General features: G+C 37.3%; 1 protein-coding gene across 10 annotated transcripts in view; it reads left to right on the top strand.

Annotated features, from left to right (window-relative positions):
• Pde1c (phosphodiesterase 1C) overlaps positions 1-12,439 on the top strand; it is a 667,339-nt gene that overhangs the window by 624,523 nt on the left and 30,377 nt on the right. The window contains exon 19 of one of the 10 annotated variants that reach the window (XM_087204519.1): positions 9,242-11,326. The exons of the other annotated variants lie outside the window; for them this stretch is intronic. Coding sequence (XP_087060645.1) covers positions 9,242-9,255 — 14 coding nt within the window. The 3' untranslated portion in view covers positions 9,256-11,326. Of the gene's footprint in view, positions 1-9,241; positions 11,327-12,439 lie in introns of those variants that run through there. 10 annotated transcript variants of the gene reach the window in all.

Here is a 12,439-nt window from a genome sequence, read left to right as displayed (position 1 = left end):
CCTCTCTTTCTGCATAAGCTTCATTTTTTCATTTGTAACATAGGCTATTTCTTGACTATTCCCTTGTGTGTGGACATATTAGGTTAAGAATGAAGGTTTCCTAGGAGTGGGGTTTGCTGGAAATCCCAGTCTCTCTTTGAATCATTTGTCCAGGATCCACTATTTTGATGCTAAGGCATTCTTTGAATAGTTTAGTTAGAATACCTATGGGAAAAAAAATGCTAGGGCTAAGTCTTCAGCTTGAGGTGAAAGAAGAAATTTGGACACAACTCCTCCTACATCTTTAAAAAGGGAGCAACCCATTCAGCTTTCAGCCATAAGCCATAATAACATGCTGTCTTTACTTATAGCCATAAAATCTGTTTTCAACTCTTTCCTTTTAAGATCACTCAAAGAATTGGCTCCAGATGTCTTATCACTTAATTTGTGGGGAACTCATACCTGCAATTTTTCACCAACTTTTGATTATGCGAACGGAAACCACTTACCTAATAAACATATTCTCCTTGAATAATTGTAAGAAATAAATTACAGAGATGTAGAATAGAATTCAAAATGACAGTCTCTCATCCAGACTCTCTTATGGGAAAGGTTTTTCAAATACCAGGGGCTCTTAGCTAGGCATCATTAAACCCAAGTCAAGGCAGCCAAGGCCAGAAAATGTGCAGTGCAAGAATGGTGAACACCTGCCCCATTCTACACCTAGCTCTTTGCTCTCTGATTTGAATTTCTATAGCATAAAAGTCCGGGATAAATCAAGTCCAAAGTCTTTCAAAAGGAATCACGGATCTTATGAAAAATTTTTATTAGGCTGTAAATAGCTCCTTAAATGTCATAATGTAGGTATTATGGATTAAATTTTCTTACCTTCATTAGGCCCTTTTATTTGTGCCCTTTTTAACTGAATTGGTCCCAGGTATTTGAAAGATTGAAATCATTTATGGGAAGGTGATGAAATAGGTTCTATGTTCTATTGCACGAATAATGGTAGCGTTTGATTGTTTAATGAGAAGGATTCTTGTTCTCATGGGAATCTGAACAGACTGGAGTAACAAAGGAGACAAGCGGTAACATCTGCCTCTTTCTCCTCCACAACCCCAAAGTTCCCCTGCTTGAAGAGAAACCTAGTGTGTACTCGCAAGTTTGTACAGAAATGTAGGCACAAACAACTTTGTATTTGACTTCATTTCATTGGTAAACTAAGATGACATTAGTGATAATCTCTACTTTAGTGTTAACAAGACTTAGAGTAATGAACTTCAGTAAAATAAACTATGTTAGATCTTAACCAGAGCTAAAGCTACTTCCTGGTGTCATGAAGTAGGAAAGATTTTGGTGAGTCTCACCTACCTTTCCTTTTTGGTCATTGAAGCCTGCTGCATTAAAAAAATTTACAGAGGGAATAAATACATTAGTAAATATATTTGTTTTTGTATACTAAATAAAGATAACATTTTGAACATTTCTTTTATGATAGGGGGAAGTGACTGATTTAACTTTTCAATAATCCTACTGCAGATCCTTGAAAACTGTTGGTGAATGGCTGTTTATAATTTTTGAGAAGGGTATCCAGGTACAATTTATGCCCACTGTGATCTAATAGGCTACCGTTTATTGTTGTAACATTGTAAACATTCAGAGAGAAACTCGGTTGGTGATTCCCAACTCTCATGACCCCGGGGGCACACAGAGGGAAAGAGTGTGTGCGGAAACGGTAAATTACATCTTGGCATAATGAGCATAGTGCAGTTGCACATTATCTCTGTCAAGCTGCTAGAGGTGCTTTTTAGTACCCTGCAGCAATAATTTTCTAACTGGCTTCAAAGAATGGATTTCCTTTGAAAGTACCTTGCCTACCTCTGGGGAGAAATGTACTAACACAAAAAGGTCTAGGTCTCCGAACCAAGATTTCTCTTAGTGCATAAAGTTCTCCATGATCATTAGGACACTTGCAGGATACCACAGAAGTGAATTCTTTTCAATGCATTCTTATCCGTGTTTGTAATGGCATTGCCTCTTGGATCTGCCTCAATTTATTATAGTTGCTTAAAAATACAAACCTGACCTTCACTTCTTTTGACCCCATTAATAGAGACATAGAAATAGCCACCTTTTGTGTCTCCCAAGAGTAATTATACTAGGCCCTACATGGTTATTAGGCAAACCCCAGGGAGGGAGTTCAGCTGAAGCATTCTCCTTCATTGAATACTCCTTCTGGGAATCAGAACGTTTGTGGATATTGTCTAATGAAATTTAATAGTAAACTGTGAATAGAGGAAAGGATGGATGAAAGACAATCTATGAATATCTGCTTTTGCCAAAGAAGTAACAAGAATTGGATTGATTATGTCAAGCTGGAATATCATGATATCTATTGCCTCCATTGGGCTGGACCTGCCAAGAAAAGTCGCAGGATCAGCTTATGTTCCTGCATCCCGGTAGTGCAAGGGGCCCTCCTCTATGGCACCCCTTTGTCTAGTCTCCCTTTTGGTCATATATTCAGCTATCAGATTTGTAGATATCTTGGGGTAGATTATTATTCATATTCACTTTTAGTCATCCTTCATTGCTTTTCTGGGCTTTAATTTTGATGAAACTTCACAGTCTTTAAAACACATGTTTTCATTCTCATTATTATTTGTCCAACTTAGCCTATCATATTTTAACAAGCTCTACACACCCTTAATGATGTGCTCAGATTACAAAGATAGTGAAAGATAGTGAAAATCTCTGAGAACGCCAGCTGTTACCCCGTCCTTTTGGTTCACACTCAACATAGTACTACCATACCAATAACCTTGATCCTTTATAACAGCTTTAAAAATTAAACCTCTATAACTTTAGTCCTTAACTGTTTTTAGTAATAAATGACTTTCACTACACCTCACCTAAAATCAATATCTGCTGACCTGAGGTAGTCCATAAAAATAATTTCACCATTTGAGTTTTGAGCTTGTTCTCATCTCCAAGGATAAGACTTAAAAATTCTATATTCATCTATGTATTGATGTAAAGTAGACATATTTCTTTAGTGAAGGAATTGCCCTTCACAGGAAAATCCAGCAACCTTGTGGGTTATTTTCCATGAGTGTCAAGGGACCAAACATCTGGAGTGCTCTGAGTCTTACTTAAGATGAGTCATCATAAAAACATATGTTCTGAGTAATGTCCCATTTCCTTTAGCCATGTGTCCATGGAAACTCCTATGACCCAATTGTTTAGCATCCCAACAGTAGGTAAAAGCTATGCTTTAGCATGAAGAGACATGAAATATTTGTTTTTCAAAAGTATTTTTAAACTCTATTTTCTCAAATAGTTTGACAAATCTCTAAAATTCCACTCATGTCGCTGTCAGAAGGAAACAACAAAGAATTGTAAAGAAAGGGGAGAATTGCATTGTTTTTAGGTCCCTGTTATCTGAGGCCATCTGGCTAGGACCTCACTAATTAGACTGTAAATGTTTTGTTGCCCAAACACTTTTATTTATATATTTCACTGTCATTTTCTGGTTAATTTTGGAATCTATGCTGTGTATTGACCCAACAATAAGAGTTCCTGTGAGTCCAATGATGCTGAAACCCAATATAATTGTTTTTTTGGGTGGAATTGGGGGAAATCTATTAACCATGCCATACTTGAGTGCCAAGTGGTCAGATAGGGTAACCCTAAAAAATCTACTTGTTCTTTTTTGATGTGAACTGTATATTCTGGGAGCGAAGCCTGTCACTTACTCATGATTCTAGCACTGATGAGTCATAGTGAATCAAAACAGTGAGCTCTTTGGTTACAAGCATCCATCTCAAATTGATGCATTTTAGGTTCAATGAATGTCCTTGTGCTCTTCAAGGAGCTATATAATGGATATCCTCATGGCAGATTGTAAAGGAAGAAGGCAGCATGTGACTACCATTGTCCTCTTGTTAGGTTTTATTCCTTTGAAAATCATATATGCAATATTAAGCCAGAAACTGAAATTATATATATAAATATATATATATGTATATACACATACACACATGCACATACATGTACTGAGTGTGTGTGTGTGTGTGTGTGTGTGTATATATATATATATATATATATATATATATATATGTGATATTATGAAAGATTGATGGGTTTAAAAAAAACTTTTTTTTTTTTTTCTGGTACCGAGGATCAAACTCGGGACCTTGTGCTTGAGAGGCAAGCAGCAGCACCACGGAGCCAAATCCCCAGCTAAAGCCATTGATTTTTGGTTTTTTGTTTTTTTGGTACTGGGGATTGAACTTGGGACTTTGCACTTGCGAGGCTGACACCGGAACCACTGAGCTAAATCCCTGGCCCTGAAAAACTTTTGACATTAATTCGTGCTTTCTACATAGCTGTAGCCATTTAGATCCAAATCTTTTACCAAATAACTACATGGGTGAAGTATTGAATAAAAGTATATTGGACTTGTTAATGACAAAATTAATCTTTTAAACAACTTTCCCTTGCAATTATTGGTATATAAACTTTCGTTGTTTCACTCTATCTTCTAGGCATTTTGTTAGGCTTGTAATGTACCACTGTATTTTTTTTTTTGGTACTGGGAATCGAACTCAGGTCCTTGCACTTGTGGGGCAGGTGGCGGAACCACTGAGCTAAATCCCCAGCCTTGTACCACTGTATTTTAAAGAGCCCTGGTTTGACAGGATTAAAATTTTGGAATTGCTAGGGAAAAAGTGAGTTTTCTTTTTTTCTTAATAGTGATTCTTAGTAATCATGAAATAAATATTTACTTGTTTTCCCCCTAGAAATTTGTATTTTGTCAGACTGTATACAAATAATTGAAGAAACAAAAGTAACAACACATTTGCAAAAAGAATCTCTTATTTATAAAAAATTCTTGAAAATACCAGCTGCCTGTGAAATAAATATGTGCCAAAGCCAAGGCCTAGGAGTGTCTACATTGTTAATGCCATTTCTTGCCTAGACACCCACATGCTCAAAGAGCTGTATCAAAATGCAATTTCTATCAAGTATTTCAGCTTCCCTCTCCAGATTTATGCTTAGCATTCTCTACTGAAGGGCACCCTGATCTCCAAGTGATGACATCTGTGTTCTATTTTTAATCTGTACCCTGGAGTCACAGTGAAGACATGAAAGAATGTTTATTTTTTTCTTTCATTCATTCTGAAGCATTTGGTGCTTTTCCTGAACTAACAAAATTGAGAAAAACAAGAACAGTTAGATGTTCCAGATCTAAAATCCAAGTTTCACCTACTTGCTCTAAAGAGCTTTCTTAGTTTTTAGGGTCCTAGCTTCTTATGGGCTTCACAGATTCAAAAACTATGGAGAGAGTGCTCAACTCTCCCCTCACCTGCACCTCATCTCTGTGAACAAGAGCTGTTGTTGACTGGTCACCAGAATGGCAGCAGGAACTGCTAGTGCCTGCCTTTCACTTACTACCAAGGGTGGGCTGGGCCCTCAGGCACTTGGAGAATTGAGTGTTTTGATGTTGGCTTAGGTATAAATGTACTAAGTTCTCAAAACGGAAAGTAATGGTAGGAAGATGGCCAGGGGAGTGTGGACAGAAGAGCGAAGATAGTCAAGTACATTAAATTTGCAAAGAAAGAACATGCTAAATAAAGGAAGAGAGAAACTAGCAAAAGTTGAGATGGAAAGGTTGTCACCATCATTATTCTCAGAGGTATCACAGATGCCATGGATCAAAAGAAAAGGCAAAGAAGGAGGGCTAGGAACAGACCTAAGAACTACTATCCTTCCTATAGTTCTTACTCTGTGTGTTTGGATCAAATGGTGCATTTTAGCATTTGATGTCATAGGAAAGGTTTTGGGAAGTTGTATCATCACTAATCTCCTCCCCCCGTTCTCTCTGTCTCTTTCTCTCTCTCTCTCTCTCTCTCTCTCTCTCTCTCTATATATATATATATATATATATATGCCTCTCTCTATATATGTTTCTTGTCTATCTAGTATAGCTATAGGTATACTGCAGTAATGATCAAAGTGCCTTGTTTTAGCAGTGCTGTAACACTGGTATTATATAGTCTAAATTAATTTAATTTAGGATAGTCCTACTGTTATCTCATCCTCTATTTGTCTTGAACTTAGGGAGAGTGAAATCTATACTGGATGAAGCCTAAGAGCAATCTCTAAAAATTTTTTTATTAGTATTTGCTTATTATTAAAAAACTCAAAGACCTACTCATATGCCGAATAAAATACTTTTTGGCATTTAAAATTGGGTTTGGTTTCACAAGATTTATTCTTGATTTGTTTTTCTGTTTAACATTTTACAACTCGGCTGTAAAATGACACAATCTGAGTCATTATATTGTTTTGAAAAGTTGATTCCATAGAAAAGCACTATGGCATTTTTCCTGAGACTTGAAAATCTGGATTTCAGGCCTTTCTCCGTCTTTAACCCAGCTTGGATGAGTTTGAGTTTGGATGCTAGTTGAATGAAGCTGTAAAAACAATGAGGTTATTACTAAAAATGAAAAAACAAACATGTTCACAATGACTTTTTTAGCCCAGTGCCAGATCTATAAGAAATTTGCCTTTTTGGCTTTCTTTTTATGATTTAAGAATAAACATTATGATTGATAATTTTTTGAGTCAAATCATATTAACATTGAGCCATGTTAATTTGAGCCATCATGTTAACTTTAGCCATTTCCTAAAATAATTATCTTTAAACCCAGTGGTTGTAAAATCTATACACAGCATTTCTACTTACCAGAAAAAGTGATATAGGAAAGATGGAATAAACAAAGCCAAATTATTTTAACTATCTTCTATTTCTATCAACAAAGTTGTTAAGATATTATGTTTTATTTCCTTAGACTAAATACGTATCTGTGAATTCATATACCATAGGTTTTAAAGCCATCACAGCTGCCTCTTGTGAGATATGTCTTTGGTCAATGAGTAAGTAGATGAAGGGATGACACTACTTTAATATTTTCTTGAATTATCTCAAGACAAGACTAGTTCCCATTTCAGTTTACCAGTTACTCTTTAAAAAGTATGTGAATTTACCTACTTTTTGGCCACCAAGAAACAAAGTGGGTATAGAATCAATGGAATTCATACCAGCTGTTCCAAGAAGACACACATCTTGGTGCAATACAAAGTAATCTCTTACTCCTGCCCTCAGGGTCCTCATTTTCATGAGGACCTTTTGATCCTGCTGATGCTTATTCAGTTTCTGTTAAACTGAAAACAAAGACACAAACTCAAAACATAGTGAAAGTCAAAAGTTAGAAAAATGGCGGAGACAGTTCTTTCCCATTATTATGTTTACTTCACATTTACTTTGTACTTAGTTCATTTTCTTTCAATTAAAAGATGATTATTTGTTGAGTATGTGCTGTGTCTGGCATTGCTTTACATGCAGTAAATGTTGGAAAGATGAATGTTTCCTTGCTCTCAAAATGTCTACAGTCTGGGGTGGAACATCATCCTGTACATAGCTATGAAACTAGGCACTTTTGGCCTAAGAGGTTCTTAAGCAAAAGTTACTTTAAGAAAGCATGAGTTGGGCCAGGGATTTAGCTCAGTGGTTCCGCCACCTGCCTCACAAGCACAAGGACCCAGAGTGAATGCTCCACTTTCTCACAGAAGCAATGATTAGAAAGGGAGGAAGATCTCTCCTTAGTCTTTGGAGTCCACTGAGACTCTAAATGCACCTCCTATTTATCTCTGAGACTCACAAAGAGACACTGGGCCAGTGCTAACCCAGCTGCTTGGAACAGCAGGTGCACCATTCTCCTGGCTGGCTAATTGAGGCTCACTGCGTTTTAATGGTGGTCCTTGTCAGCTAAACCCAGCTACCTGTTCTTATTTTCCTTCCAGCCAACGGATCTGTTTTCTAAAAGTTAAACTCAACCTTATATTATCATAACAAAATTGTGTTGTACATGTAAGGCCCTGGGAATATCTCTGAAGGTGCTTAGTACTCCAGTGACCATCTGAAAGGAATCTCCTTATGTATGACCTTAAGCTGATAAATGACAGAGCACTAAGGAGAAAGACCTGTCTTGCAGCTTCCCTGTGGACCAAACTGTGTGTAGCTGTAGTAATCAATGGAAAATTTCTAATCCTTGATCTCAGCTTTTGTTTGATCTGCTTCCCTCACTGGCACATTTTCAATACTAGTATCAGAGTAGAGTGGTTGGGCAGAAGCTTTTCTTTTCTCTGTTGTTTTTCCCAAATGGGTGAATGTGCTAATGGAGGATAACATAACAAAACATTAAGATTGAATAAAGAAAGAGGAACAGCAGGAGGCTTGGATCAATGGCCCTTGGAAAATTGAGAATTGACTAGAATTGCAATATATCAGAAAGGGCTGCCTAACTCCCACCTAGTTTCCTGCTTAATTTCAGCTAAATCGTATTTAGAAGAGGATTCTTAGTCTTTAAGGTTGGATGGGAAACTTCTCTTGTCCTGAAATGCCTGGGAGCATCTCTGTGGATGATGTTACCCTTTTAAAGTCTAAGCCATTGCACCTCTGTCCCTCTGGAACCCTGCACAGGAGGCAACTTTTAACTGTAAGGCATGATGAGTTGCAGAGCCTGCAGCACCAATGGCAACCAGTAGAGAATGTTATTTTAAATTTTGTCCCTGACTAATGAGGTTAAATGAGGTAGAGTGTGCCAAGTCAAAAAATCCATGTCTGTTTCCATTAACTTAGTCCTATTTCTATCTTTGCCTTTTTCCTCTCCCCGCTCCCTTTGGGTCCAGTGGAGAATTTAGGAGATTTACCCATCTACGTAATGATTTTGGCTGGGGCAAGTCTTACTTTCAATGTCTTTGGGAAGCTGCTGAGGGCAGGGCAAGAATTCTGAGAGAGAAGAACATTGCTTTTTGCATGGAAACGATTGGGATTAGATGAATCAGATTTCTTCTAATCCCACTGACCAGACTGGCAGTCACTGTCATTTCAATTGCAAAATAAAGTGGTTTAATATCCATATGGCAGAACCAAATACTTAATAATCTGCTTTAAAGCAACTTTAAATTTGCAAATGTATCAATGTTTCAAGGTCTCCCCTGAGACTTCCCACTCCTGGATAGAATGAATCATGATACAAAGGACAACCCTGGCCAGTCTTGACTGCTTCAGTGATCCCCTGTTTTGGTTTTTTTTGACTCCCAGATTTTCTTCTCTTCAGACCTGGAGGGTGGAGGCAGGGGCGGGGGCGGGGGAAGGCAGCATTGACACTTTTCTTTTTCTTTTTCTTTTTTTCAGATTCAGAAGAGTAAAAAGATTCACATACACTAAAAGAGGCTGCCAATGTCTTGCATCATTTTAGCTGAGCTTCTTCATTCTTCTTCTCCTTCTTCCACAAAGACTCTTATCTGGGGAAAGTGTGCAACTTTCAAAAGCAAGCCCCCTCCTCGGCTTTCTCTCAGGTCATCTCCTCCCGGGGTGACGACTTGGGGGTTGGCTGGAGGTGTTAGAACTCGGGGGAATTTCCCCCCGATCAAACAAAACCACTTGAGATTTTTGCACAGACAGAAACAAAACATGAAGGGGCTTCCTCAGTAATCCTTTGCAAATGATCGGGCTCTCCCGACATCTGTCCGGGCTGATGAGAATGGACATCCTGGATATGCTGAGAGAGGCCTGAAAAAGCCACACACAGTAATTGCCATTTTGTGACTGTCAGTGCTATTACTTTAAATGCTGTTGTTTTCGTACTGGCTGCTGTTGGTGGACACAGCCATCCTGGCTTTCATTACAACTAAAATGATGATTCCAATCTCTGGATCTTTCCTGAGTTGGGAACCATTAATTTTCTCCAATTTCTTTTCAGACCTAAAAATTGTTCCTATGCTTTTTTCCATTTGTATAATATGACATTGTTTGGTTTTTTAAAGGAAACTATCCTATGGGAATCTGTATTTGATGCTTAATTTATTTTATCTGTGCATTCATGAATATAAACCTCAGTATGTCAGCAGATGACCAGACTGTCAAGTGGGAACTCCATTGTTTTCATTGAGTCGCGTCTGTAACTAAGGAGTTACTGAATCTCTGACCACTGCCTGGTCCTCTTCTTGTTACCTTTTTTGTTCCTTTTTGTAAATCAGGGAAATGACAAAAGAACTAGTATCAGGGAAATAGGTCAGGTCATTCCTTTAATTTTAGTGAGTCTAAAAACCAGCTATGAGCCAATTTATAGCACAAATAGAAAATAAGAATAATAGATGTGGCAGGGAAAGGGAATAATGATAAAGTCCCCTGAAACCAAATTAAAAGTGGGATTGATACAATGGAGTCTAAATGGTATGATTTGGATAAAGTGATTCTTGCAACACAGCTTTGGGTCGCAGGAGAATCTCAAGTCCTTTCCAAGAGTAAATCACATGAATGTGCTATGCTGAGTCGAGATTAGTAAAAGGAATAAAGTGAGCCCACTATGATTTAATTCCTGTGTTAAAAGCAGAGAAAACAGATATTTAAAAGCCTCTGCATCACTAAAGCAAAATGTTGGTATTTCATCAGACAGAAGGCGGGAGATTGGATGTGGTCTTCAAGACCTTTGGCTCCCTGAAATCTTTCACCATAGAAAGATCACAGAACTTCATTGTACAGAGTGCACAGTAGCATACTGTTGTTTGCACAAGTTGCTTCTGTCAGTCTTATATTTGGCCTCATAATGACACACATTTTTCCATTGCTCTGTCTGCTTCCCTAACAGTGATCACAGCAAATAACGTGACAACAAATTCAAATGACTTCAGGAGCCTAAACAGTTCAAGTAAATGAGTAAAGTAAGCTGTGCCATATCACGACTATTGTGATGCATGGCAATTTATAACAGGTTTTGGCATCAGGGAATAAGGAACGGCGGGTACTGTAAGGAATTAGCAAGGTTGGGTACTGTCCAAAGGAGGCAGCCCACAGTCAGCTGCTAGCTTTGTGCTATGTAGGAAATAGGGGTCCTAATTACCTAAAGTTTTATGTAAATACTTTTCAAATTTTTACATATTGGCAACTAACTCAGAAACTTACATTTTGCTGGTCAAACAGAACATGCCTATGAGCCACATGCAATCCATGGGACATAATTTGCAAACTATGTTCTTATGGGTGGTATGACTGTATACGAATTGAATACAGCAGAGAGTATGTCAGCTCTTTACATTGAAACCTGGACCTTTATCTCGTTTCTATTCTGTATTTTTGTATGTGGAGTTTTTTGGCCAACCAAAATAGAATGTCTACAGCTTCCATTTTATAATCCAGTAAGCAACACTATACAATATTTAAAAAGAAATAAGAATATAGCCATTTTTCTAGCACCAATAAAGATAGAAATGTTTTTCATTTGTTTCATGTCATTAATTAGCTGAAAAAGAATGGGAGGAGAATTTCATACGATATAGAACTTTACCAAGAATCCTCAGTGAGGAAAAACAAAAGCTCCATGTAAACTCAGTTTTAAATCTCTTAAAAGTGTTTTGAAGGCACATTGAGCAAAAATACAAAATTATCTGTTTAAGAAAATACAAAACAATGTGTTATTATGTTACAAATTGCTACTGAAGATGATAAAACATTAAAGTAATCTAAGTCAGTATCAATTGGAAAAACAGTATTTTCAAAGCTCTAGCTTATTTTCTATGGTGTTTTTAATTCACTTGAAACAGTTTCCTGCAAGTTGGATCAATTTTCTTTAGATAGATGAATAGGTAAATAGAACATGTAGTATATTTTCTTCCACTGTTGTTTAATATCTGAGCAAAGACGTAGATAGTAGATATTACTTTGTAATATCTCCCATAGAATTTGGGTTAAACAAAGAAAAAAAAGATAAAATCTTCTCCTTATGAGCTAGAGATGATTCTGATATTGAAAACCTATGTATGCAGAATTATATCCCAAGTAAAGATTTAGGGAATTCAGGCAATATTTTTTCCCAGTTGAGAGCTTTCTTGTTCAGATTCTGCAGTGCCCACTCAAATCACAGGAGTCACAGCACTGGCCCACCACAGTGCCCAGCACTCAGTCATCATTCAGGAAACATGTGTAAAAGCATTAAAATTTCACCATCCTTCTGTGAATGCAAACACAATTCAGATTTACCTGACAACGTACTCAACATCTCTTCTGTGCCAATCATGCCCCATCATGAGGCTTATGTTCTAAGAATATGCACAGGTACTCTGAGAGGCAGGAAATAGTAGGTAATTTGGGGGGAAGTTGTCAGAGCTAAATTTATGAAAAAGAAATTTAAAATGTTCTATGGCTTTCTAATTTAAGAGAAAACCAAAACAAAACAACCTTGGCAACAAAACAATTTATCTGAGAAAGTTGTACCAAAAAGGATGATGACACCAGTCTATGTGAAATACCAATGGCTTTATGTAGAGTCTAATTTGAAATTTTTCAAAGTTAAAATGCACTCTCCTGGAGCAATTGGAGGTTCTATATGTGCAA

Source organism: Heterocephalus glaber, unplaced genomic scaffold (genome assembly GCF_053883595.1).
Source record: "Heterocephalus glaber isolate CG9 unplaced genomic scaffold, H.glaber_assembly_v1.0 deba00000546, whole genome shotgun sequence".
Taxonomy (NCBI): Eukaryota; Metazoa; Chordata; class Mammalia; order Rodentia; family Bathyergidae; genus Heterocephalus; species Heterocephalus glaber.
This window is presented reverse-complemented; position numbering and strand designations above follow the sequence as displayed.